The sequence below is a fragment of the Hemicordylus capensis genome, chromosome 4, assembly GCF_027244095.1.
Source record: "Hemicordylus capensis ecotype Gifberg chromosome 4, rHemCap1.1.pri, whole genome shotgun sequence".
NCBI lineage: Eukaryota > Metazoa > Chordata > Lepidosauria > Squamata > Cordylidae > Hemicordylus > Hemicordylus capensis.
Window position 1 is genome coordinate 189,742,107 of NC_069660.1, and position 26,722 is coordinate 189,768,828.

At 48.8% G+C, this 26,722-nt stretch overlaps 2 protein-coding genes across 6 annotated transcripts in view; one reads left to right on the forward strand and one right to left on the reverse strand.

The window, feature by feature from the left end:
* Positions 1-26: 26 nt before the first annotated feature.
* Positions 27-10,305, reverse strand: LOC128323980 (uncharacterized protein C6orf132-like). Of its 3 annotated transcripts, none has more exons than XM_053248011.1 (4): positions 9,542-10,305; positions 2,283-2,990; positions 1,541-1,666; positions 27-1,229 (listed from the first exon to the last, which is right to left on the reverse strand). In XM_053248011.1, the coding sequence occupies exons 2-4, from the start codon at positions 2,887-2,889 to the stop codon at positions 49-51; spliced, it is 1,914 nt and encodes a 637-aa protein (XP_053103986.1). In that variant the 5' UTR covers positions 2,890-2,990; positions 9,542-10,305; the 3' UTR covers positions 27-48. The 3 variants fall into 3 exon arrangements, with proteins under 3 accessions (XP_053103986.1, XP_053103984.1, XP_053103987.1); XM_053248009.1 differs by lacking the exon at positions 9,542-10,305 and adding an exon at positions 4,852-4,990 and having other exon boundaries at positions 2,295-2,990; XM_053248012.1 differs by lacking the exon at positions 9,542-10,305 and adding an exon at positions 4,852-4,990.
* A 98-nt stretch (positions 10,306-10,403) lies between these two features.
* The window catches only part of LOC128325152 (uncharacterized), a 33,712-nt gene continuing 17,393 nt past the window's right edge, over positions 10,404-26,722 (forward strand). For 2 of the 3 annotated variants that reach the window (XM_053250643.1, XM_053250646.1), the window contains exons 1-2: positions 10,405-10,503; positions 22,220-22,332. Coding sequence is in view for 1 of the 3 variants with exons in the window: in XM_053250646.1 (XP_053106621.1) it covers positions 22,245-22,332 (88 nt within the window). In the remaining 2 variants the exon portion in view is untranslated. Of the gene's footprint in view, positions 10,504-22,219; positions 22,333-26,722 lie in introns of all 3 variants that reach the window. The other variant, XM_053250644.1, reaches the window with a different exon arrangement.

The following is a 26,722-nucleotide window of genomic DNA, read 5'->3' on the forward strand; positions in this document are numbered from 1 at the left end:
GAGGCTTGGTGGGCAGGGAGGAAGGGTCAGTGGGTTGGTGTGGGACCCCTAGGCTGTGGCTGTGGTTGAGGGGCTGGCTGGGGCTAGCCAAAGGTCCTCCCAGCAAGACTGTGCATTCGCAAGGTATTTGCCTGCGCAAGGGAGGAGGAGCTGGAGCATGAAGGGACGGGATCCCGGCGGCCTCCACACTGGCATTGATTGTAGGTGGGCCAGGGAGCTAGGGGGAAGGTTGGCCATCGGCATGGCTGCTGGCCTGGCCATGGAGCTGGGCGGTGCCTTCCCCGCTGGTCTGCTTGGTAGGGCTCCCAAAGGCCTTGGTGGAGGCTCGGCTATGCTTCCTGATGGTGGCCTTCCCATGGACATCGATGGTGGTTTTTTGGGCATGCTATGCCCAGGATGTCCCTCTGCACTCTTAGATTTTGCCGGGGCGGCCAGGGCATGGAACACCTGCACGGAGTCCTGCATCATTCTGGCCAGGCTGCTTCTCGGAATCGGGGGCACAGCCGGCCCTTCCGCCTGGGCGGATCCACTGGACTCTGCCCCCACTTTCTTCCTCTTTGTGTCCCCAGCTTCGGCTTCAGGTGGTAGCAGCCGTGCTTTCCCCCTTCTTGGCAGGACCTGAGGCATTTTCAGCAGCTTCTGGCCTGGCATGATTCCTGCTGGTTTCCTTGGCAGATGGGGTTGGACAGCCAGCTCCAGATGGCAAGTGGGGATCTTCTGCGCTGTTCTCCCTTCCTTGTGGTCCAGGGGTGCTTTGGCCGTCTCTCCTGATCTCTCCTCCCCCTCAGCCTTTGGGCTTCCCCGTGGCACCTTGGGTGCTGGCATGCTCTCTGCCGCTGCTGCCCTTGCCCTCTTTCCATTGTTCTCTGCAGGGAGTTTCCTGCCCACCTCCTCCCCATATGAGCGGGCCTTTGCCTTTTTGGGAGCCGAGGTGATGGGGGGCAAAAAGTCAAAGAGCTGCATCCTTGGCTTGGCACATTGGGTGTCTTTCTCTCGTGGGACTACCCCGTGGGAAGCCGTTCCCTTGGAGAGCACTTTGGTTTGCTCTGGTGGAGGCGGCGGGAAGAGGAATTCCGGAAGCAACTGCTGATTTGGAACAAGGAGCTTCTTCTGAATTGGAGGGCCCTTAGGGCGCAGCTGAATCTCCCCAGTGGGCGGGGCTGTTCCTCCCTTGGCCATTCCTCGACCCTGCCGCTGGGGAGGAGATGGTGGGTGGCACTCCTGGGTCCCTGCCAGAAAGGAAGAAGAGAAGTCAGTTGTTTGGGACAAGACGGAGCAAGTCTGTAACTTCCAGGCAAGTTTTAAGAATGAAAACATTTCAATGGACAAGAGTTGCAAAGGAATAGGGTCCCAAAGGCCGGATCTGGGCTCATTCTTTGTGGGCAGCTTTTCCCCATCCCAAGGCACAGATGCTGAGGAAGTGGCATTCCCCCCAACCCACATCAGACCTCCACTGTTCAACTCTCTTAGCACAAGGTTCTCGAAGGGCTGGTGGGGCCAGTCACGGGACTGTCCTTCCCCCCAAATGGTGCACACCCACCTCTGTATGGTCCCAACTCTGGGATCTTCATTCTTGGGGCAGCACTGGTGCTGAAGCCTCCTGCTTTCTTAGTTGCAGGCTCCTTGATTTGGATGGCCAGTGGCTGTTCAGTGGCAGGAATCAAGACTGAAAGAGAAGGACGGAGGATGAACAGGGGATGGGTCAGGATCAGATCCAGAGCCAGCCCTGCCATGTGGTAAGGGGAGGTGGTGGATTTCCCCTGAGGGAGGGTGAGGGAAGGTGGCAGGGCTGACTCCTTAGGGGGCTCAAGCAGTCACGGATGGGTGGGGAAAGGGGTGAGGGCAGCAGGAATTCTCATCCAAAGACAGCTTTCAAACATTGCACATCAGGGCAGACATTGAGTCATCCAGTGATCAGCTCTTGCACATTTCTCAAAACTCTGGGCTATGTTTCAGAATGCATGCTCTATTCCTATGGCCAGGCCTGGAAAGGTGTCCCCCCTGTGTGGAGTGGGAGCAGATGGCATACTCTAGAAATGCAGCCCCATGGCTAAAGGGATGAGGGGCAGTGGTGGGAGAGCTGTCTATGGGGAGAATTGTTGGCCCTCTTGGCAAAGAGCCGAGGAATGCTTCTTGATCTTCTTCCTCCCTGGAGAAGATCAGGGCTCCGAAGAATATATTTTGAAGACCACAGCCTCAGGAGAAGGATTGTGCCAGACACATGGGAAGGACACAGGGAGCCCTAGGCGGAAGGACGCCCCTTTCCCAACATCAGCACAAACCTCTGGACGCACATCGAATGTCAGTTGGCTTGCCGCTCCTGGGCTGATCCGGTGGGGCTGGGCGGAACCCCCCAGCAGCAGCGGTGGTGCTGCTGCCTTCTGATTGGAGCCGGTGGGCCAGCAGAACCAGATTCCTCTTGCGTGCCGGGTCCACCCTGGCCGGCTGGGCCAGAGATGTTCTTGCAGCAGGAGGGATGGGGGCAAGCTGGGCCAGAGATGTTGTTTCAGCAGGAGGGATGGGGGCAAGCATGGCATGTCTGTAGCCAGGAGCCTCCCTCACCCTATGCAAGAGTGGTGGGAGCTCTGCCGGCCCTGGAGGTGGCAGCTGTAGCAGCTGCGGGCTTGGCATGTCATACAAATATTGATGGCCAAACAATTGGGCCATGGGTCCTGCAGTGGTACGGCTGGGGGCCAGCGGCCCAAAGAAGGGTTCGGGGAGATGGTAGGGGGATGCCGCCAGCGAGCCAGGCCACTGGTGCTCCGGCTGTGGCTTCCGCAGATCTCCCTCTGCTGGGTTGCTGTGGTCCCTGTTGTCCCTCCCTTCGATGGACTGAAGGGAGAGGTCAGAGACAGAGGACCACATGGAGGTGGAGCCAATGGTCGCCATCGGTGTCTCGAGGAAGCTGCTGGGCGAACCTCCTCCTTCCCTGGCTGAGCTCGCGCTCGTAAAGGCGGAGCCAGCAGACGGCCTCTTTTCAGTCGACTCATCTGTAAGAAAAAGGAAGGGGGCACCTTGATTTCTGTAATTCCTACAACAGCCCTGCAAAGGAGGCCCAACTTACACCTTTCTGATGGGAAGGGAAGAGGCAACTACCCAATTGCCCCGAGGCCTCCCTCTAAACCCATGGCTTCAGTCACTTGGAAGGGGGCACCCACCTCACTGCTGGGATGCTCTGAGTATTGTACCACTGTTCAGGTGAGGAAGCCCAACAACCCTGATGTGGAGAACTAGCAGCACTCATGCCCCCCTCCGGCTCTTAGTCCTGGAGGACTTCCAGAGGGGCTCCTGCATCTCATTGAGTTTGAACAGGCCAGATAAGATGGATGATGTGCATGCAGCTGCCACAGTCAGGGCACTTGTCTCTCTCCTGCTATGGTCTGCAAGAGCAAAGAGTCGCTCTCCAAGGTCTGGGGTACCCCCAACTGCTCAACATTGGCCCTCCTGTAGATGTAGGCCTACAGCTCCCATCATCCCTGGCTGTTGGCCACTGTGGCTGGCTGGGGATTATGGGAGTTGTAGTCCAAAAACAGCTGGGGAGCCAAAGCTGAGCAGGCCTGCTTTAACCGAAGATGCTAAGAACTTTGCCTGGGACCTGGGGGATGCAGAGCACGGAGAAATCTGCTCCCCTCTGAGCACTCTTGGTTCCAGGAGGCCAGAGAATGTTGTGGTTCAAATCGGATTCCAGAGTGAGAGGCAGTTAGCCTGAGCTGAAAGGGCAGCCCTGGGAGGAAAGAGACCCTCCCAGGGGAACCGGGGAGGAAATTAACCAGAACCAGTGAAAGAAACGCTTTGCACCCATTCTGCCTATGGAAAGCCTCTCCCAAGCAGGAGTCGATTCTTTTGGATACTCAGCACAGTCCTGGACACTAGTTCAAACACACCCCTATTACATTCCCCTTCATTAGGATTCTGATTAGGACTGAACAAGAAACGTAATTCATTCACAAATGACTCTGAATAATTTTCATTTTCCTTTTTCAACACTGATGTCCTTTCTGTCCTGCATGAATTATTGCCTTACCCCAGTTTCTCCCCCACCCCACTTTTCTGATTCTAATTCTAGATCCATTTTCTCCATTAAGCCTTTGAGATTCACCCCTTCTGTGCCCTTCATATGTCACATAAGCACCATTGCAGATGTTTTCCTGTGGGGCCATTGCAAAAAGCTCTTTTAAAAGCCTGCAGTCACTCAAGCAGGGACTGATTGTGTGGGTCTTTTCAGCAGAAAGAGCCCCCTCCCTGTTAGAGGGCACTCCACTCCTCTTTCTGAATGGAAATGGAGTACTTCAAACAGGCCTTGCTGTAGCCTCCCTCTCAATGACCATTGCCTCTCTCGAACAGGGATTCCCAGATGTTGTTGACCACAACTCCCAGAATCTCTAGCTGAAAGCCATTGCAGCTGGGGATGCTGGGAGTTGCAGTGAACAACATCTGGGAATCCCTGTGAGAGGAAACACTGCCCCCTACATCCTCTGTTATGCATGGTCACCCCTACCGGCAAAATTTAGATTGTTGACTTCCTTGTCTCGTGCCTGTAAGACTTTGGAAGGGGCCATTGGTGATTCCAGATAAGAATGAACTATATAAGAAGGCTGGGGAAAGGGGATAACCTCTTTGGACAGAAGGTAGAACAAACTGGAAAGGGAAGGTGTGGTATAAAGTCAGATAAAGGAAAGCAAGGGAAATGTGACCCAAGAACAGACACAGGGCACAATCCATCAAAATGAATTGCCACCGGGTCCCTCCTTTATTCTACCAAGAAAACTACATGGCTTTGTGGTCTCCAGGAATTGACACCAACTCACAACCTTCCCTTTCTTTTTCTTCCTGGATGGCACCATTTCCTACCTGCCATGATGACTGTCAACGTCTAAAGAAGTCCACTGGACAACAAAAACAACAACAACAACAAGAAGATCTCTCTGGTGAGAGCAGACCAGGCAATCTCTCCAGTGAGAGGAGCCTGCTGCCCGTACTCCTTAACCGCTGGAAAGTTGGTTAGGGAGTGGGCAACTGAAGCGTGATGATGTGTTTATTGTTTATTGCAGTCCCTATGGCAACCTGCAGCTGGTGGGGTGGGGGCTAGAAGAATGTCGGATCGTGATGATGCAAGATGATGTCATGGTCATCTTCACAAAGGCTCTCTACCGATATCAAACCATTGATCAAACCATCCATCTTCTTCACTTAGACGTTCAGAAAGGGAGACCAGACCCAAGTTCCGGAGAGTCCATTTCAAGTCTATTTGGCCACTGGAAGTCTATTTGGGGGTTGAATGGAAGTCCAGCCATGCTCTCAGGTTTCCTCTTTAGCATCAATCAATCAATCAATCAATCAATTATATTTGTGCCCCACCCCTCCAGTACACTTCTGCTTGGGGTGGCTTAGGTTAGTAAAATAGATATAATCTAAAGTAAAAGATTAATAAAATTGAAGAAGTTAAAAGACCAAGCTAAAACCACATTTAAAATGACAAATTTTAAAAGTTTCACATTAAAAGTTATTAATAAACAGCTAAAAACTAAGAACTAAAAAAATTAAAGGACCTACCTAAAAAAATTAAAGGCAGCAGATAAGACATTTTAAAAAGCATCTTTAAAAAGATATGTTATTGTGGTTGTTTTTTTTTTTTAAAAAAAAACACTGAGGGAGTGAGCATGGCAAAGCTCTTCCAGGAGGGCATTCCAAACTGAGGGGCCACAACCGAGAAAACAACTGAGAAGACAGAGAAGACCCTGTCTCTAGTCCCCACCAGCTGGATTGCTGTTAGGTGGGTCAAACACTCATGAAGCCACTTGCGCCCAAGAGATTCTACAGGTAGATCTAACTGTTGTCATCCACCACAAATGACCCCAATCTGATAGGGACATCGGAAGCTGTCTTGTACTGAGTCAGACCACTGATCCATCTCATTCAGTATCATCTACACTGACCGGCAGCATCTTTCCAAGGTTCCAAATGCTGGTAAGAGAATCTGGATAGGTGCATCCATCTGACCCATTTCTCACTTCCCATCTGACCACTCCCCTCTTCTCCTACCTAGCTTTTGGAGTTCACACAACCCTGGTTCGGGAGTGCACCTGGCTCTCTTACCTTGGCTGGGTGCTCCACCTACACAGGTGGGGATCATGTGACCTAGCTTACTCTCTCAAACAGAAGTAGTTGACTGCCGTAGTCACTTTAGTCAGAAAATACCCCACTTCTGTCTGCGCTGCTTCCTTTGTTGATTCCCTTCTGATCTTGGCAGTGTGGAACTGAAGGACTGTACCACTTAGGGTTACCATATTCAAGCTTCCCAAATCCGGGTGGCCTGATTTGCAGATTATGCAGATTACAGACAACTAATTTGCATTATTTATTTATTTATTTATTGGACAGATTTGTATACCCTCCTTCTCTGCCCTCCCATGTGATTGGATCCAGAGTAAAATCCGGGCAGCACATTTGAAATCCACGTAAATCTGGGTGGAATTTAGCAGCCAGGTGGAGGAACCAAAATCCGGGGGCTCCCCTAAATTCCAGGGTGTATAAACACATGAAAGTTCAATGCGGCAGGGGAAACCATGTGGCTAAATGGATTGTAATTGTAGAGCACAAGAATGAAGCGCTCTTCACCACCTTATTTCCCACCAGAGTGAAGAGAACACAAGTCTTTCTTTGGGATACAGTTGAATATTTAGTGACCATGTAATATTCAGCCTCATGAAAGACATGTGCTCCACCAGCCTAACAGCTTTGTGACTATGCATTTACTGTTTTATTAATATAATAGCTTTTATGATGTTTATACTTCTACAGTTTTATAGCTTCATCACCTAGTATATGCTGTTGCAGTTCTATCACTTTGGTAGAATACAGGAGGGGTTGACCATTGCCTCCTCCCACGCAGTCTGAGAAGATGCCTTTCAGCATCTTCCTAGTTGGCTGCTGTCCGATATAGTACCAGCGGGGATTCGAACCGGCAACCTTCTGCTTGTTAGTCAAGCATTTCCCCGCTGTGCCATGCCTCTAACCATACTTGTAAATCGCCTTATACTTTGTACTGGTCTATGATCATAATAAAGATTGATTGATTGATTGATTGATATTTATGTGGAGTCAGGGGCATCACTAACAGGGAACAGGAGGTGAAAAATGTCCCTGGTACCATCAGGGAGCCCTCCCCCCGCCCAGCCCCCCCGCCCCGGGCAGCTGAGCAACTGCTCCCTCCATCCCCCCTCTCTGAAGAAGAAGATGGGGAGGGGGCCCATCTTTACCTTTTGTCCTGGGGTCCACTCCAAACTTGCTACGCCCTGTGTCGAGTCAGCACATTTATAGGGTTTCCCCACCCGCACCCCCTTGTACAACTGCAGTTGGTATTTCAAAAAAATTCATACCTGTGGTCATTCATTATCCATTTTAATCCTATACCATAAAAGCCTTAAGCGTGCGGCCATGCTGCCCGCGTCTTTTTGGGTCGTTCTGGGTATGTGCGGAGTGCATGCCCAGATCGGCCCAAAAAGATACGGCTGCCCAGACACCGGCGGCCATGTTGGAGCCCAAGAAGTGGCGGCCTAGGAGAAGCGGCTGCCGCCAACGGGAGCGGAGTGCTGGCGAGGCGGCGGTGGCTGCAGCGGGGCGACTGGCCCCGATGGTGGCGGCCACCGCCACGGTGACTATGAGTGCGGGTGAGGCAGCCGCGGCGGGCCGACTGGCCCTGATGGCGGCGGTGGCCGCCGCGGAAGTACAGGCGAGGCGGCGGCGCTCTGGCCCCGTCAGGCCCCTTTTCTCTGCGCTGCGGCGGGCGGGGGTAAGTGAATGGGCTGATTCCGATGGTGGCGGCGGCCGCCACGGGAGTACAGGCGAGGCGGCAGCGCTCTTGCTCCGTCAGGCCCCTTTTCTCTGCGCTGCGGAGGGCGGGGGTAAGTGCATGGGCCTATTTGGCCCTTAAACGTGTGTGTGTGTGTGGGGGGGGTTGGATGAAAAAGCAGCTGGGAGGGCGCGTGGCCGGTCGGCGGCGGCGGCCGCGGGGGGAAATACATGGGCTAGCGCCCGTTATTATAACGGGCTTCAAATGACTAGTTCATAATAAAAATGTGTGTATAAAGACAGATAGTTTCTGCAGTTCTGCTTATGATAGAAGATGAAAACCTTAAGACAGAGTCTAGTTTGTTTTGCGGCAGATATTCTTGGCGGTGGCAAGTCAAAGGTAGCGGGGTGCGGATGAAAAAATGGGGTGAAAACCTGCTCCTGCACAGTTCACTGGCAAGGACTTTTCAGTCACCTGTTAATGGGTTAGTGTGAGTGAAGTCAAGAAACATCCAGCCTAGTCAGATGTTCCTATTACTCATCTAATCTGGGGGTTCTCAACCTTGGCTGAAGCTATTTTGGCTGAGGGTGATGGGTATTGTAGTCGAACAACATCTGGGAATGCAAGGTTGGAAACCCCTGATCTGATAGGAACATCGGAAGCTACCACTGGTCCATCTAACTCAGTATCATCTACACCAGGGATTCTCAACGTTGGGTCCCCAGATGTTATTGGACTTCAACTCCCATAATCCCCAACCAAAGGCCACTGGGACTGGGGATTATGAGAGTTGAAGTCCAATAACATCTGGAGACCCAACGTTGAGAATCCCTGATCTAGACTGAATGGCAGCAGCTTTCCAAGGTTTCAAGGCAGGAAACCTTCCCTGCCCTACCTGGAGATGCTTCCAGGAATGAAACCTGGGACCTTTCTCCAGAAATAGGAACCTAGGAAGCTGAGCTATGGCCCCATCCTGCAAATTAGAAACTAATCCTCTGCTCTTCCCAATTCCACCCCTCCATTACTATTCTCCATTACCCCGCAATCCTCCTTTATTAATTAATCCAGTCATTCCTGTGTGTATTGTTCAATCTGAAAGACACTTGTGCAGGGGTTTCCAACCTGGTGCCCCAAAAGTTGTTGGACTACAACACCCATCACCCCCAGGTGCTGTGGCCAACCAGTGCAGCTAGGGAGTTGTAGTGTCACAAAATCTGGGGATGCCTTGTTGAGAGCTCCTGCATTAGGCAGTGGGTTTGAACGCAGTGTTTAAAAAGGTGCTTAGTTTTATCCTTGGGAATCCTTTCTTCCATCCCTCTCTTATTCATTCATTCGTTCATTCATGCATTCATTCATTCGATTTCTACACCGTCCTTCCAAAAATGGCTCAGAGCGGTTTACACAGAGAAATAATAAATGAATAGGATGGATCCCTGTCCCCAAATGGCTCACAATAAAAACAAAAATTAAAAAAACAAGATAGACACCAGCAAGAGTCACTGGAGGTACTGTGCTGAAGGTGGATAGGCCCAGTTACTCTCCCCCTGCTAAATCTTATGCTTCTTGCTGGGTGCTGGGGTTGCCAATGCTCCAGGATGGAGCTGGAATCAGCATCAATGATTCGGTGACTGTGGAACGCAACCCTGGAGGTTTTAATGGCTTGATGTGGTGAGAAATATTGGACGGGAATATCCCAAGGTGGGGAATCTCCAGGAATAGCTTCAGAATTGGCAGTCTACATGGACGCACCTCTTCCTTTCTCCTTTGCTCTGATTCCTGGTCAGCTTGTCACTTCCGGACAGGAATTGTGCAGAGAGAGTGTAAGCTGGGCTTGATCTGGCCTTCTCCGTTGGACCTTGCCCATTGCCTTCATTTATTGATTGACATTGATATCCTGCTTGTTCTTCCAAGGAGTCCAGAGCAGTGTCCATGATTCTGTTCCGCCCCACAACAAGTCCGTGAGTGAGGTAGAATAGGCTGAGAGATAGGTGACTGGTTCAGAGTCTCCTGGTGAGTTCCATGGCTGAAGCGGAATTTGAACCTGGCTCTCCCAGGTCCAAGTCCAACCCCCTCTCTCTTTAGAGGGAACAGATGAAACAAGGAAAGCAGCAGTGCCTCTGAGCCTGAGCAGGCTGCCGGCTCTTGAAAAGAGCCTAATCCTGTCTCTGCACTTTGAGATTTGAAGTTAAGGCTTCAAGGAGAGAAAAGACTTGGCTTTAAACTACCAGAGCTCGGGTGTGTGTGTGTGTGTGGAGGGAGTGGGGCGACGGAGAGCCAAACAGTCCATCTTAACGCTGCCCGAAGGGGGATCCTATAACTCTGATCGTAAAAGATCAGAGCTGGTTGTCACTGCCTTTCCAGGTTCACTTCCAGGTGCTGATTTCCGCCTTTGAAGCCCTCCATTAAATGCATAGGCGGAACTGGGGGGGGCGCCATGCCAGTTCCTGCCACCACCACCCCATTGCCCACCTGCCCAGCCCCAGGGCCTCTCAGCCACTTGCCTCCAGCTCCGGCCTAGGATTGGGGCAGCCTGCAAACTGCAGAGCTCCTCTCTCCCCGCCTCTCAACTGATCTGTGGGTGGGCGGGGCTTCCAGAGAGGCCTCCCAGTAGGCCTCCCTGAAGCCTGAACTCAGCAGGCCCCAGCAAGCCAGGAAGGAGGCTGGCAGAGCTCCCTGCTGCAGACCAGACCATCCAGCACAGCTTTTGCAAGGTAGGCTGTGAATTCCTTTTTGTGGTTACCCCCATATATAGGGATCTGCTTGCCATAGATAGGGCTTTGATATGGGTGGTGGGGCGAGACTGAGAAGTCTCTGAATATTTAATTTAAAACAGACTGAAAAATGTGCTGGCTTTCAAAACAAAAACTGTCTAAAAAGGCCTATAAGTGGCTTGTTTCATGTCAGAAAATTACAAAGGCTTCTGGAACAGATATTTATTTATTCATTCATTCTTTCATTCATTTATAAATGCACATGTTCAAGTTGTTTTGCAACCCAGAAGGTCTGAGTGAGAACTGTGAAGCATGTGTTGTGCTTTTCTTTTCTTTTCTTTTTCTTGTGTGTGAACTGCTCTCCAATAACTCGCAGGGACTTCAGGGTAAATCTGGCCAACATGTGAATGCAGCACCTCCATTCCAGAGGAGATGTGTATTAAAGGGCTTTAAAAGCCTCGTGTGAAAAACCTCCTGGAATCAAACTTTACTGAATTTGTTCAGAATTCTGAGAAAACAAACATAGGCTCACCCTGCATGGTTGAAAGTCTCCTTTGGTAATCTGCAGCGAGGGGGCCATTTTAATAATTAGTGTTGCTAGTGTCTTCTAGGCATTAAAAGTAGCACAAACATATAGTACTCAATGTATATCACTATATACTGTGAAGTGTGCATGTGTGTATTCAGTGAAATGTATTTCCAGGCAGCATACTTATTTTGAAATATCAGACTTAAATCCTTGGGGGCCTGGGGTGTGCGGAGGCCCTGGACTTTGAGGGGCTGGGAGCCCATTTTAAAATCTCATCTTGGCCCATTCCAACCTTGCTATGCCCCTGGCGGTCACTACACATGGGTTTCTGCACAACACCTGCACAGAAGAAACTTCCATGTAGAAAGTGTGTCTTTTGTAAACTGACCCTGAATTTTCCATCCATTACTGGGATATTTGAGAGTTAAAGTCAATAATAAAAGAACAGCACACTGCTTGTGACAGGAAGGGGCAAATTACAATGATTTCTTAGTCTGGCAGGGGCTGGTTTTGGCCCTGGCAGAACTTGGCTGTCTGCTCCTGTTGCAAATGCCTCTGTCTAGTGTGGCAAACTAATGTATCCTCCTCCCTCTTGGTGTCAAAGTAAGCACTCGTGTGGTGAATGCACATATACCCCATCATGAGCCAACAGTCATCATAAGACAAAGGCTGGCAGGAATCATTTACTGGTTTATAGACACCCCCCACTACCACCACCACCTTCTTCTTCCCCTATTTTGCTAGTGGCTATTTGGGCAGGTGATCTTCTAGGACAAAGTCATGTTTTTTAAAAAGAATGAGATGAGACAGAGAAAATGACACTTGGAATCCTCGCATAACTCCTGACTGTTGATCTACAGTAAGTCTTTTACAGAGATGGTTCATGTTTTCAGGTTTTGATCAACAACCATGTCTAGATGGTACAGTGTTCCTTTTAACAAGGATTTCCAGATATTGTTGACTACAAGTCCCATCATCCCTGTTTGGACAGGAGCACAATTTCAGTGCTTGCCCTAGGCGCTATATTCCCTAGTTACGCCTCTGCTGGTTAAACTTAAAGGTCACGGGTCTGGTTGAGACCAGCCCATGAGAAGTGAAAGCCGTGACATGGTGTGAGCCGTGACAGAGGGAAAGGGGATTCATCTCAAACCATTCTTTACTACTTCTCAACAGTTTTTATTCCAATTGGTGAAAAAGATATAGATCCCTCTGTGTGTGTGTTCTCCCCTGTCGGGTAAAAACAGTGTGTGGGAGATTTTGGGTGGGAAAATGGCAGATGGGTAAAGGCTTAAGACTGTACTGTCCTCTTCCTATGCCAACAATCTATACTAATTATCTTGGAAGTGACTGAAATGTGTAGTTCTGCCTTTAGATGATGATGATGATGATGATGATGATGATTTCAATTTCTATACCGCCCTTCCAAAAATAGCTCAGCGCAGTTTACAAAGAAAAACAACAAATAAATAAGATGGCTCCTTGTCCCCAAAGGGCTCACATTCTAAAACGAAACATAAGACAGACACCAGCAACAGTCACTGGAAGTACTGTGCTGGGGGTGGATAGGGCCAGTTACTCTCCCCCTGCTAAATAAAGAGAATCACCATGGTAAAAGGTGCCTCTTTGCCCAGTTAGCAGGGGTTAGAAATACAGAGGGAAATTGTGAGAAAAAGAACATGTAAGCAGAGCTGTAGCTGAGCTTCATAACTCTTTGCTCAGAATATGGCTTGCTTGCAGCTGCGGAGGGTAATCCGAAGTGTTGTTAAGGGTCATGAATTGGATCCATCACAAATGCCCCCATCCTTAGTTTTGTTTTATTCATTGCCTTGAGATCTGGAACAGGGAACACAAAAGACAGACGTTTTCAAAGGTTGTACTTTTTTGTGAGGTGAGGGAAGGGAAGGGAAAGAATTAAATAGGATCTAGAGAAATGGTAAAACAGGAGCATCTAGGAGCATCTAGGAGCATCAGAATGAGGTGGTAGACTGAGGTAGTAGGATCCTGGACTGTATCACTGCAGATTGCAGGGGCGTGTGCCATGTATTTGATTACTCCACCCCCTGCAGTCTTCAGTGGTATGGCCCCTTCTTGTGTAATACAATGTGGCGGCAGCTGCAACACATTTCCTTCCCATATCACTGAGGTGACATGAGAAACCCTGGAGGACATGAGAGAAGCCTGGGTTATCAATCTTCCCCATGTCAGTGCCATCCCTTCCAGAAACTGAGGCAGTGCTGGCAGTAGTGTAGTAAGGTTGGAGGGGTAACATCCAAAGCATGATCTCCCGACTTCACTCTCCCCTTTGCTACCCACCCCACTTTGTTCACCGACCTGCCCTCACCCCAGGCTGTGCTTGCCCCAACTGCCAGTGATAACAAGCCTGCGTAAGGGGACCACCTGCTGTCACTGGGATCAGGGGCTATGCCAGCATGGAGTTGGGACACGTGCAGTCTAGCAGCAGCACGGTGGAGGCAGGGGGCTGCAAAAGTGAGGGCAAGCGCCCTCAGGGGGCAGGGTAGATGGCAAGTGCGGCCCCTGGTCACCCGTGAGCACCTTCGGCTTGGGTGCACTGCATGCCCTTGCTCAGTGGTGACTATGCCACTGATTGTTGACCTGAGGGGGAGACACAGCATTGTGTTTCTGGCTTCTGACCTTTGTGGTGAGGGAAAGAATTGTGCTGCCGTGGTGACCATACTATAAATGTAACATGTGTAGGGCTCTGTGCGGGGCGCTGGGGGGGAGGTAAAGAGTGAAGAAATAATGGAAAGAGCCCTGCTGGATCAGACCAAAGGTTCACCATTAACCTGTTCCTAACAGAGGCCAGCCAAATGCCACTGAGAAGCCTGTAAGCAGAGCAGGAAGGTAATAGCCATCTCTCATGGTTGCCTGTTGCCTCAGCAACTGTTGTTTAGAACAGGGGATCCCAGCTTGGCCCAATGTTGTTCTACTGCAGCTCCCATCATCCCCAGCTGCAATGGCCAAATACCCATTGATGGGAGTTGTAGTCCAACAACATCTGTGGAGCCAAGGGTGGGAACCTCTGGTTTAGAAGAATACTACCTGTGAACAGGGAAGATCCAGTTAGCTATCATGGCTGACAGTCATTAAGTAAAACTACCCTCTGTGAATTTGTCTAATCCAGGGTTTTTCAAACTTGGGTCCTCAGATGAAGTACAACCCCCATTGTCCTCATGGACTATTTTTTTTTTTTTTACATCCATTTGAGCGCCAGCCCCTCTTATCTTAACCTACCTTACAGGGTTGATGTGAGGAGAACATGGGAAGGGAACCATCATGTACCAAGTACGCTCAGAAGAAGAGTGGGATAAAAATGTAATAAATCTGTGCCATCAGTCACCACTAGTGGCATTCTAACAATGGTTAATATTACCATTGTGCTTTGTGAAGAAAGGCACATTTTCATCTCTCCTGAATTAGGGAAGGAAGAAAAGAAAGGAGTATCAGTCACAGTGGTCATTTGTAGGTTCAGAAAGAAACATTTCTTATTCTTTTCAGGAAAAACATTTCCTCCCCTCTTCTTGTTGTGCAATGAGCAATGAGCAAAAATCAGACAAATTCATTTCGTTAGATTTCCTGCAACTGAAAAATATGATGCACAGTTGTAAAATAGTCTCCTTCCTTTGATGTATTTATGGATTTGGTTGATAGAACTCTGTGGTATAGTTATTTCATTGAGATGTAGAATCTGTGTAGCAGGTCTGTAATCCGAAATGACAGCATACCGGAAACTTTCCTTGAAGAGAAATGCTATGCAGTATCAGAGATCTCCAGAGCAAAGTGACTGACTTGAGCTGACAGGGCAGTTATTTTTAAAGCAGCTTTTGGTGAGATTTCAAACCTAGCTTTTGAAATGCAAGAGATGCCTTTGGTAGCAAAGAATGAGGCTTTTCACATGAGCAGCCCAACCCAGGCTAGGGCAGCTCAGCCTGGGTTGGGCTACTCATGTGGAATGCTGGGATCACTCCTGATCCTGGCAGTTTAGCACCCCCCCCGCCCGCTGTTAACCTGGCCCTTCATCAGGGTTAGGTGGCATGAGTGCCCCTTCAACCCTAGGGCTGATGTTTTGTGTGTGCTCGGGCTGCATGCAGCCTGAGTGCACAGAGAGTTGGAAGTCTAGAGTGCCTGACTCATAGGGGATTCCCCCAATGCACCATGCTCATTGCACAGTGCATTATGGGATACCTGAAGGCCAGGACTCATTTTCCCAGCCTCCAGAACACTGTGTGGCTTGCAGAGGCACCCATCACATGGGCATGTGCGTCGTGTGGCTCGGTAGGTCCCTCCTTGCTGCTGCCACAGTCATGTGAACAACCTCAGTGAGTTTTTTAAAGTAATTATTTCTCCAGGAAGTATCCGTCAAGCAGCATAAAATGGACTTTCAGTTTTGTACAATACAGGATTTATAAAGATGAGTTTTCCCTCATACCTTTTTGATCAATAACTTCAAATGTTACCTACATCTATGTGTACTCTGCTAAAATTATACTTCACAGTGCCTAACCTGTAAGAGGTAAAAAATATAGCATCATTTGTCAGTGGTTTCATATTTTTACTTTCAGAGAAAGTAAAACCTTTCCACCTTGATTCATCCTGTTGACCAACTCAGAGATATCTACCATAGTATGCTGTGTGTTTCAGATGAACATTTTGCCTGGTGCACGGCCAGACCTCTTGGACCTGTCTGCTGTCCTAGAACATACCCAATACTCCCCTGTGCCTGTGCACTGCAGGGGAAGATGGATAATGATAAGCAGTTGGTTTTTCAGGGAGGTATGTCTCCTTTTACTTGATCCTAGAGAGGCTTCTGAGGAACTCCAGAGTTTTCCCAGACAGTCAAAACACCTCTTATATTGTTGGGGGTAAGCTTTAGGCATAGTACCTTTCCACTGCTCAGGGTGCTAACTGAGCGAAGAGGCACCTTGCTAAAATGGTGATTCTCCTTATTTAGCAGGGTAGGGGAGAGCAACTGGTCATATCCACCTTCCACCCCCAGCACAGCATCCCTCCAGTGGCTGTTGCAGGTGTCTATCTTTTGTTCAGGGAGCCTATTTATCCTATATAATAAAACCCTAAGGTACCTGCGTCCGTGTCTCTTGCAGGTGTTCTGCGCATGCGTGGCGCGCGTGGACGTAGCAACGGAAACTACGCACACAACTGCGTGCGTGCGTAGTTACCGTCTCTGCGTCATAGGTCCGCGCTCTTCTAGCGCCCGGGCTTAATGTCTAGTTTATTTATAAACTGCTTGGGGAACTTTTGTTGAAAAGCGGTATATAGATATTTGTCATATTTGTATTTTTTAAAAAAGATAATCCCTAATTAGCACATTTTTAATTTGAGCCTTCATTCTTGAGGTCCATGAGGAGAGAAAATCCAGGAAATTCCAGGGTCTGGGCAGGGGCGTAATGCTGAGACGGAGCAGGAGATAGAGTTGGTGCCCCCTGGGTAAAGCAACTGTAGTTGGAATCTTGCAAAAAACAAACAAACCACACCCCTGTTTTTGCTGAATTGTACACTTGTACATTATCATGATGCTTTGGCAAGCAGTTGCATTGCTTTTATTCATCAAGAGAAGACAAATGTCTCTAGGCCCACAGGGCCTGGAGGGCCCCCCAAGGCCCCTTAGCCAGTCCCCCTTGCCTTGCCTGCTGGTCCCCTCTCCTGCTAGCCCTCCTGCTCTGGCTAGGAGAGCGAAGCACCCTGCCAGAGGCTGCAGCCCCTTCAGTCTCCTCCTCTCAGCTGTTCGGCAGATGGGCGGGGCTTCCAGAGAGACCTCCATGCAGGCCTCACTGAAGCTGGAACTCTAGTGCCGGCAGGCAGGCAGGCAGCAAGCAAGGAAGGGGGCAGGCAGGGTGGCTAGCACTGGCTGCCCTTGCCCACCACAGCACTGCCAGCTTTTGACTCCTCAGGCTTAGTAATGGAGGTAGGATGCGCTTTCCTTTTTGTGGTTATCCCCCTCCCCCCAGATATTTAGGGATAGCTTGCCATAGAGCTTTAATATAAGGTGAGGGGGGGGGATGTAGGGCAGATGGAAATGATTCTGAAAATTGAATTCAGAAATTGATGGTTTCACAACTATTTTTTAAAAAATTAGTTCCACCCCAATATGGAAGAATCTGCCCTTTGCCTTCATAAAAACAACAACCCAATTTCAGCCCCAGCCTATAGATCACCTGGAATGACTGGGCAAAGAGCTTTAGTTTTGAGCAGAGAGAGGTGGGAGGAATATGTATATTTAAATTGAAGTGGATTGGACAAATTATTGGTTTTTAATATTTTTTAAATTTAAAAACCATCAAAAAAGTCCTATAAGTAGCTTGTTTTGTGACAAGAAATTACAAAGTCCTTTAGGTTTCAATGAAATGTTCTTCCAGCTAAATGTGGTTAGATTTGCTGCCTGAGGCTGCATTGCACTTACCTGGAAGCAAACTGTACTGAATGTGTTAGGATTTATGAGGAAATGTACATAGGATCGCATTACATGGTTGAAAGTCTCCTTTGTTAATCAGCAGTGAGAGGCCCATTTTAAAATCTCATCTCCAGGCCCACTCCAACCTTGCTACGCCCCTGCCCCGGCCACTGCTGCCGTTTTCTTTCCCCCTGCCTCCACTGCCATTTTCTTTTCCCTGCCACCACCATTTTCTTTACCCCCTCTGGCCGCATGCCTGTCTGCTATCACTTTCCTCTGCCCCTCCCCGCAGCTTGCTTGCAAACTCTCGAGAGAGCTGCCACACATGGGATTAGCGATGGGTATGTTAGAGAGAGAGAGAGAGAGAGAGAGAGAGAGAGAGAGAGAATTTGTATGCAATCCTTCCTCCAGGGAGCTCAGAGTGATCTTTTAGCCTCACACCAATCCCATGAGCCATGTTAGGCTGAGAGAAAGTGATTTTCCCAAAGTCACCCAGTCAGTTTCATAGGTGAGCAGGTATTTGAAGCTGGAATTTATTTATTTATTATTTATTTATTAAACTTCTGTACCACCCAAACTTTCCTCTCGGGGATGAAATAGCTTCCTAAGTACAAGTTCCGCACTCTAGCATAATGTGTTGGCTTTTTCACTGCATCAGTGAAATGTATTGGCTTTTTCACTGTCAGTGGTGCAAGTTTGGAACTGCATGGATGTTAAGTAGCACCTGCACAGAACTGAGGCAGTAGTTGCTCTAGAATGGCATATGCAACAGTCAATACTCAACCAAGATTAGTACCCATAACATAAATGGTCCCATTTGCATGTCACGTGGATCTGTGGGTCCAATGGACCTGTGGTTTTGCCCGCATGGTTAACTGTCTGCATTGGGACATAACCGGCAGGATCCTCTCTGCAGTCAGAATCCTCTTTGCAGAGTGGAGGGGGAACTGGCTGCATGGGCTTCCTTCTGGAATGAAGGACAGCCCGTCAGCCAATCACAGACAGAGTGAGGGAGGAGCTTCCTCCCTGAACTCTGATTAGAGCTCAATGGGCTGAAGTTTAGCATTCAGATGTAATGCTGGAACTTTGAAGCCTCAGATAGGAGTGGCCAAACTCACTACAAGCTGAAGGTTCAAACTGGAGTTTTGAGAGGGAAACCTTGGGTCGCTTTTGTGTCCAAACTGTGATTGCACATGTTCAGACGTACTAAAAATTCAACTTCAGGTCCCTTCAACTCCTTTTCCTTTACATGTGAATGGGGCTAATGATTGCATGGCAAAGCTTTCTATTTAAGTGCTTACAGAAAAGGCCAGCCACAAAGTAATACCATGCTAACCCCCTTCTCCCTACTGGTTTGCAACTTTATTGGTTTTGCTAAACATATTCCCAGTTGAGTTATTACAGCTAAACTATCATGGGACTGTATATTGCAAGACCAGACTACATACTGTGTTTAAAGACACATTACACTTAATAGTTGCTGGGTCAACTGGTCACATGGATGGCGGGAAGTTTTGCACTTATCCAAAGTGTGCTTTGTAACTAGATTTCATACTGTTCTATCATTATTACTTAGATGAGCTACTAGTTCTTTCCCTGATTTATTCAGCATTACACACAATTGTGCTAAATTCAATTAAACAATATAGAATGTGATAGATTATAATCTTATTTGCCCATTAAATAAGCAGATGGAAAAATGTGTCGGAAACAGTAGGCAATGCTTGAAATGTGACTGCCTTGAGTTTCCCCCACCTGAAAACACTTCTGGGATCTCGGTTTATCTGCATAACCCTGCCCTGGTTTCTCGGCCCCTCTTGTGTGTGACAGAACTCAGGAGCTGGCTTTTATTTGGTCACTATGACAGAAAAAAGACTCTGCTGTAGAATGGAAACAGGTAGAAGAGATGTATGGCTAGCCAATTCCTAAATGTCAAGCAGAGCTGAAGAATGTCAACATGCAGCTGCATTTGTTTAACAGATGGGGCAAAGAACAAGAAGCAATGCTTTGCTTCCACCAGTTGTAACGTTACTTTGTTGGGGAGCGGGGCTGGTCTCCTTTTCTCTGTCCTTTCCATGATGAGCAGCCCTCCTGCCATTCTTTCTGACACTTTGTCACTCTCCCTACGCCTCTGCGGCATTTCGTTGTGCGAGATGGTTTGCGTGCGTGGAATTAATTAGCACATGCTAATGACCAATTTGCATGCACCACGGTGACAGGTAGGGCACAGCTTTAGGGCTTTTGAAAATGGTGCTGTTAAGAGGTCACAGGAGCTCCTGTGAGGCCGTCGCTGGGGTGCATGAGCTTGAGCAGATGCATAGTGATAGGGAAGATGAAAGCCCGGCTGCCTAGCAACGGTAAAATAGCACCGGTGAGAAGTACGCAAAAGGATGTTTTATAGCAGCAGAAATCATTCCCTGGGAACACTATAGCATCCAAGAGTTGCACGAAAAATTAAAAGGATGGTGAGCTCTTTCTTTGAACTCTCTACACTGCCATTTTTCCTGAGTACTCCTTGTAGGGGTGAGGGTGAGAGGCTGCATTTGTAAGCAGGGAAGCGGGGCTTCTGCTGGCATGTGCAGCAGCTCCAAGATCAAGCATAGGTTCACAGAGATTGCCTCAAGCTCAAGATGGAAGACCAAACACTAGGGAGCCGAGGCAGGGAACCCATGGCTGTAGAATTTCAGTTTGCATATGTGACAGAAGCACAAAACCCTGAAAGGTTATTGAAGGCGGAAATCTTTATTCTGCAGCCGTTTGATCTATGCACATCTCCACTGCTGATGCCATAAGAGGGCAGTAAAAGGTGGGTGGGCTCTAGACCTGTACATGGCCCAAAATGTCAGGTTCTGCTCTGACCCAGCAGGGAGACCGTCAGGTCAGATTTTGGCTGCTCCCAACTGTCATTTTGTCTATGTTAGGTGGGGGCCAGTCAGAAGCTCAACACTTCTGTTGGACCTCCCCTCCCCCAGTAGCAGTGTGCCCGAACCGGTCCGGCGGCCATTCCAAAGAATGGCCGAACTGCCGGACCGGTCCAGCCCTGCCTGATTCGGGTCCGGGTGGGGGGTATGCCTTTAAGGGCGGGAGGGCTTGCTTAGCCCTCCCGCCTCCTTGCCCCCGCCAGCGCCCGTATTGAACAGTATAGGGGCGCTGGAAACCAGCCGCCCCCCCGCCACCCGCCGCAGCCGCGGCGAAATAACCCCCAAAGTCAGCCAGCCAGCCCTCCCTCCCTCCCAGCTAGCTGCCCTCCCACCCACCCACCCACCCACCCGCTCGCTCACCCGCTCGCACACTGGATAAAAAACGAGAGGAGCTCCGGCACAGAGCTCCTCTTGTTCGGAAGGCCTCCTGAAGAATGGCGGCTTGCGCGCAGCGCGCATGCGCGCGCCGCAAAGCACGCCGTTCTCCGGAGGCCCGGTCTACCCGGCGGGAAAGGGCCGGGTAGACCGGGCCTCCGATCGCTGAGTAGACTGGGCCTCCGATCGCTGGAGGCCCGGTCTACCCAGCGATCGGAGGCCCGGTCTACCCGGCCCTTTCCCGCCGGGTAGACCGGGCCTCCGATCGCTGGGTAGACCGGGCCTCCGGGGATCGGAGGCCCGGTCTACTCAGCGATCGGAGGCCCGGTCTACCGGCCCTTTCCCGTCGGGTAGACCGGGCCTCCGGAGAACGGCGTGCTTTGCGGTGCGCGCATGCGCGCGCGCGCAAGCCGCCATTCTTCAGGAGGCCTTCTGAACGAGAGGAGCTCTGTGCCGGAGCTCCTCTCGTTTTTTATCCAGTGTGCGAGCGGGTGAGCGAGCGGGTGGGTGGGAGGGCAGCTAGCTGGGAGGGAGGGAGGGCTGGCTGGCTGGCTGGCTTTGGGGGTTATTTCGCCGCCGCCGCGGCGGGGGGGCGGCTGGTTTCCAGCGCCCCTATACTGTTCAATACGGGTGCTGGCGGGGGCAAGGAGGCGGGAGGGCTAAGCAAGCCCTCCCCGCCCTAGAAACAAGGCCCCCCTTCGGTGCCGGTCCGGACTTCTCCGGACCGTGCACATCACTATCCCCCAGTTTGCTCTATTCTCCTATCTCCTCCCCTTCCTTTACCTGGGAGCAGCTGGGAGCCTGAAGACAAGCTGCGGGGGGGGAGGGGTACCCCTCCCTTTTAAGCAGAAGCTGAGAAAGACAAGATGGCTGGCTCAGTGCTTCATATCGTGTGAAGAGGATGTCCTTCAGTTTGTCTCCTGACCCCCACCAGTAAAGGGGAAGGTAAAGGAGGAGAGAGCAGGGCAGGTCCAACAGGCATGTGAGAACTTCAATGGAGTTCCATAGAAACAGCAGGGGACTCAGTTGGCATTCCGACTGTTGAGGTTTCCTACTGTCCCGCTAGAACTCCCTTGGAGAGGGCATGTCAGGTCCGACATGTTTGTCAGACTGATGTGACAGCAGAGTCCTAGTGGGTATTATGAAGTTCTATACTCTCTCTTCTAAGAAAATACCATCTTTTGATCATGGTAGGTATAAAGTCTAGACCAACTAGACCAACTGTGGCCCTCCAGATTTTTCTGGCCTATAACAATCATTATCCCCAGTCACAGTGGCCAGTAGCTAGTTGTAGGCTAACAACAGCTGGAGGGCTGCAGCTTGGCACCCCTAAACTAGACTCAGTCAGCCCCAAGGGCAATTGTCCCTCCCTATGCCTCCTTTAAATGATTTTATTATTACTAGGGAAGAGCAGATTCCCTCAGTTCTTCTCTGTTTTTATTATGTGGTTCCCTTATCCCCTAGATTCCATTTCCAGTTATCTTCTGGCATGAAAGGAGAATCTCAGCATGTTGATAATAGATTTTATGCAAGAAAACACACCCACCCACCAGCCTGTTTCAGCTCAGCCATATATGGTAGGTTCTATGCACTTCATTGAATGGCCAACTTTGAAAGAAGCAAAAGCATCAAGGGGACAGTTTGGATGAACACTGCCTTGATTGGCCACCCAGTGTGTGATGAGGAGTGAGTATTCACATGTTTTCCCTCCCACCTGGTGTGCTGTGTCTACGCCTGCATAGCTATGGGGATGGAACATCCACATCACACGTAACCACACTGTCCAAATTTTAATGACACACTGAGGTGTGATTCGGACAGTCCAGCCATCATGTGGGTATGCAGCAATGTGAATGGTATGCTGGGACTTGATATGTATGCTTCTCATTGTGTTTTGGTGAGGCAATGATTGTCTGAACCAACCCAAGGTGAGCAGTTGTAATGTGGTGGAAAGTCAGCACATCAGACAGTTGCAAAGATAAACTGGAATGGAGTTCATAGGCATCAAAACGGCTGATTCAGGACCAAACTAGGTATTACATGGAATCTGGCATTCAGCCTTCATTTTTTGTTTTTGTTTTTTAAAGGTAAAATAGCAGTGGGGGTGGTTAGGAGCAGCACCCTGGTGCATGGGAAAGGACTATAGGGATGTGTGAACCGGTTCAGATCCGAACCGGTTCGGATCCGAACTGGTTCCGGTTCGGCGGTTTGGATCTGAACCGAACCACCCCCCGGTTCGGATTTGAACTGAACTGGGGGTGGTTCGTTTCAAACAGGTTCGGACTGGTTTGGACTGGTTCGGACCCCTGAAAATTGGTAGGATGGTAGCTGGCACCCAGGGGTACCTGTCACCCAAACCCCAAAGCAATCGGACACTCGTACGATTTTTTATGAATTTTTGAAAAATATTTTTATTTTTTCATATAGGATATAATGGGACTCGAACCAGACCATTATTCCTTATTGTGGAGCACCCATGGGTGCCAACAACCATGCAAACCCTGAAGCAATCAGACACCCCTATGATTTTTTATGAATATTTGAAATATTTTTAATTATTTTTCACATAGAGTATAATGGGAACCGAACCAGTCCATATCCCCTATTGTGGAGCACCTAGGGGCACAAAATCAGGAAGGGTGGTAGACAGATAAGGGTGCCTACAACCCAAAAAATCCCAAGGCAATTGGACACTCCTCTGATTATTGGTGAATTGTTAAAGTATTTTTGAATTCCTCATAGAGAATAATGAGGACATTGCAGCAAATGTATAGCTTCACGTTGGCGGGAAAGGGGTGTCGTAGAGTGCAGTGTGGTGGCTGGTAGTTCCTAGGGTGGGCACGGAAGCTACCTGAATTATTTGAAAGGAATTGGGCAAAGGGGTGATTTTTAAGTCATTTTTGAAGTTTACACGTCTTTAAGGTTTTTCTCCATAAAAAAGCATGGAGGTGTCAGCAAATGTATAGCTTCACGTCGGGGGAAAAGGGGTGTTGTAGAGTGGAGTGTGGTGGGTGGTAGTTCCTAGGGTGGGCAAGGAAGCTACCTGAATTATTTGAAAGGAATTGGGCAAAAGGGTGATTTTTGGTTAATTGTTGAAGTTTACGTGTCTTTAAGGTTTTCCCCCATTAGATATAATGAAGGGTGTATCGCTTCACGTTGGGGGGAAAGGGGTGGCCTAGAGCGGTGTGGGGTTGGTGGTAGTGCCGGTTAGGGGCAAGGAAGCTACCTGAATTTTTTCAAAGGATTTGGGCAGAGGGCTGATTTTTGGTTAATTGTTGAAGTTTACGCGTCTTTAAGGTTTTTCCTCAAAATAAGTTAGAATGGAGCTTTCAGCAGCCCCATAAGTGCACTTGGGGGGTGCTGCGGTGGCCCAGAGCGAGTGGTGGTGTAGTGCACATAGGGTGCCAACCACCCCCATGGGATTCTAACCCATGGGGTACAGGGTTCTCTTGTTTCTGAGGTGGATTCTATGATAGCAAATGAGATTTTCAATGAGACACCATGAATCCACTCTAATATGCTATCATAGAATCCACACTCAATACCTACCAAGGCAGTTTCAGTCCCATATCCAGGATAGAAGCCAGATTGAAAAGGGTCTAGATAATCCATATCATATCAAGTTGCTCTTTCACACACAATTATGACTCCTTATATTCCTAGCATTGTAACAACTGCCACAGAAGCACCCTTACTTAGCAGAAAGCATAGTCATAGGCTCAACTAGAGCAATGTCAGCCACATTTTGACTGAGTAGCTTGCAGTGCAGATTGCAGAGTAGACCAGAGCAGTGAGTGAAGCACAAGTTAGTCTCAAGGCCAGACATGGAGCTCATCAAAGCTATCACCAAGAAATATTACACACACACATACGGAGCTGCTACTGTCCATTTCCTGTCCCAACACTATCTCATAAACAAAACAAACCACAATTCAAGGTAGGCAAACAAGTTCTGCCTTTGTCAATATGAGATACAGCAAATTCAGTTATTTATAACAACAATAGCGCAGTATATTACACTCAGTGCTGAGAAACGAAAACCACAAATCAAACCTTCCTTCTTTCCATCCTTCCTGCCACAGAGAGAGAGAGGAGGATAGAGCAGTCATGGCCTGGGCAGCTCAGCTGTCTGATGACTCTGAACAGGATGGAAGGAGCAGGAGGAAATGTGAGCAGCACTCTAAGATATTCCCCCTGGGGGATGGGGCTGCTCTGGGAAGAGCATTTGCATGCTTGTGCAAAAGGTCCCAGGTTCCTTTCCTGGTATTTCTAGATAGAGGGCTGAGGAAGAGAATCCTGCCTGTAACCTGGGAGAAGTCTGACTCTGTATACTGTAGACATGACAACACTTGATTTGTATGATAACAAGCCAACTAAGAAGCAAAGAGGTCACAAGCCAATCAGAAGCCAGTGCCAGAAAACCAATCAGCAAGGGAAAAACAGGCCTCCAAAGTGGCACTCAAAACCTTTCAAATAAAATGGGGTTATTTTGTTCTGAGCTTGAAACAGGCCCTTTATTTAAAGGGCATTTTGTTTCGAGGCTAAGACACTCAAAATGTCCCATTTTGAGTCAAAATGTGTGCCACTCTTCTAATCTCAAATTCCATTTGGTTGCAGTGCATAAATTCTGACCTTTTACTACATTTGAGGGGTTCCGTTCCATTAGGCTTGTGTGTGTGTGCCTACATTTCAATATAACCTTGCAGAATCCTGTGAATTGCCAGTGTTAATCATAACTAGACAAATCTGTATATTTTCTTCCAGTTGCCATTTAGATGGGAATAGATACTCCCACATTTCATATCTCTTAAATACAAATACGTTATGCTTCAATGATCTTATTTTAATTCTGCCTTATCCATGCTGCTTGTGATTTGCTGTTCTAAAAATGTACAGTGAGAGGAGATGTTTTCTTAGCATCATATGTTAGGAGAAAATGCTGCTTTGACTTTAAAACTACGCCTGAAGAAAAGAAGGCATTCTTTGATGTGCTCCAATGCTCAATCAAAACTACTGTTGTCAACCAATTAAGAAACTGTAATTTATCTTCTCCTGTTTAACCACTTCTTAACTGGCTGAACATACCACTAAAAACACAACGTAGGTGCCTTCTATGATATTGAATAAAATATAATAAGCAAAATATAATATAATATAATATAATGAATAAAATATAATAAGCTACTACTCGTGATTGGCGGGGGGGATGCAGGGCCAACACGTACATATGGTTTCTTGAACAGCTGCTGTGGTTCTAGCACCAAATGGAGGATTTGGCACAGCCAGCAACTGGTAGTTGCCAACTTGGTGAACTTCCTTCCCCTTGCCACAGTAGCAGACACATATTTCTTTCATCCTCAACAAGGCGGCAGCAGCAGCAGCAGCAGCAGTAGTAGCAGCAGCAACAGCAACAGCAACAGCATTTTAGCTTCTGCCTGCTGTGTTCTCCCCAGTGGGCACAACACTACATGGAATGCTGTGGTGGGAAATGGGACAGGTGCCAGCTGGCTAGAATGCTGTTGCTTCTGCCAGCCCACTGAGAAGAAAATAAGCCCACGCCCACTGCCAGAGCCAAGTGGAGGGGACCCCTACCAAAGGTTGCATTGCCAGGAGCCTCCTCAGATCTGGAGCCCGCCCTGGAAAACAACTATTGCTTCCCTGTGCTGCTATCCTACATGGCGGCAGTACGTGTGTGAATACTGCAGCTATGTGAGTGTGATGAATCACTTGGGTCCTTGCTGATGGTGTGCTGCTTGAGTGGAAGAGGCTCATGCAACTTGCCCAATTCTAATGGTTGTAGTATTCATAGATATTCCACAGCTGCCACAGAGAAACCGCTCTTACAGAGCTGGGAGCATGTGTGAAGAAAGCCAGCTCCATCTATCCATCTATATAATTCTCTAAGATTTACCCATCGCTAATCCCATGCGTGACGGCTCTCGTGAGAGTTCATGAGCGAGCTGCTGG

Excerpts from the sequence above, each read along its gene's own strand:
- LOC128323980 (XM_053248012.1), bottom strand. Across the intron at positions 1,667-2,282 it reads CATTCGATGTGCGTCCAGAG|TCTTGATTCCTGCCACTGAA; the intron begins GTTTGTGCTGAT and ends CTTCTCTTTCAG. Across the intron at positions 1,230-1,540 it reads AGAGTTGGGACCATACAGAG|GGACCCAGGAGTGCCACCCA; the intron begins GTGGGTGTGCAC and ends CCTTTCTGGCAG.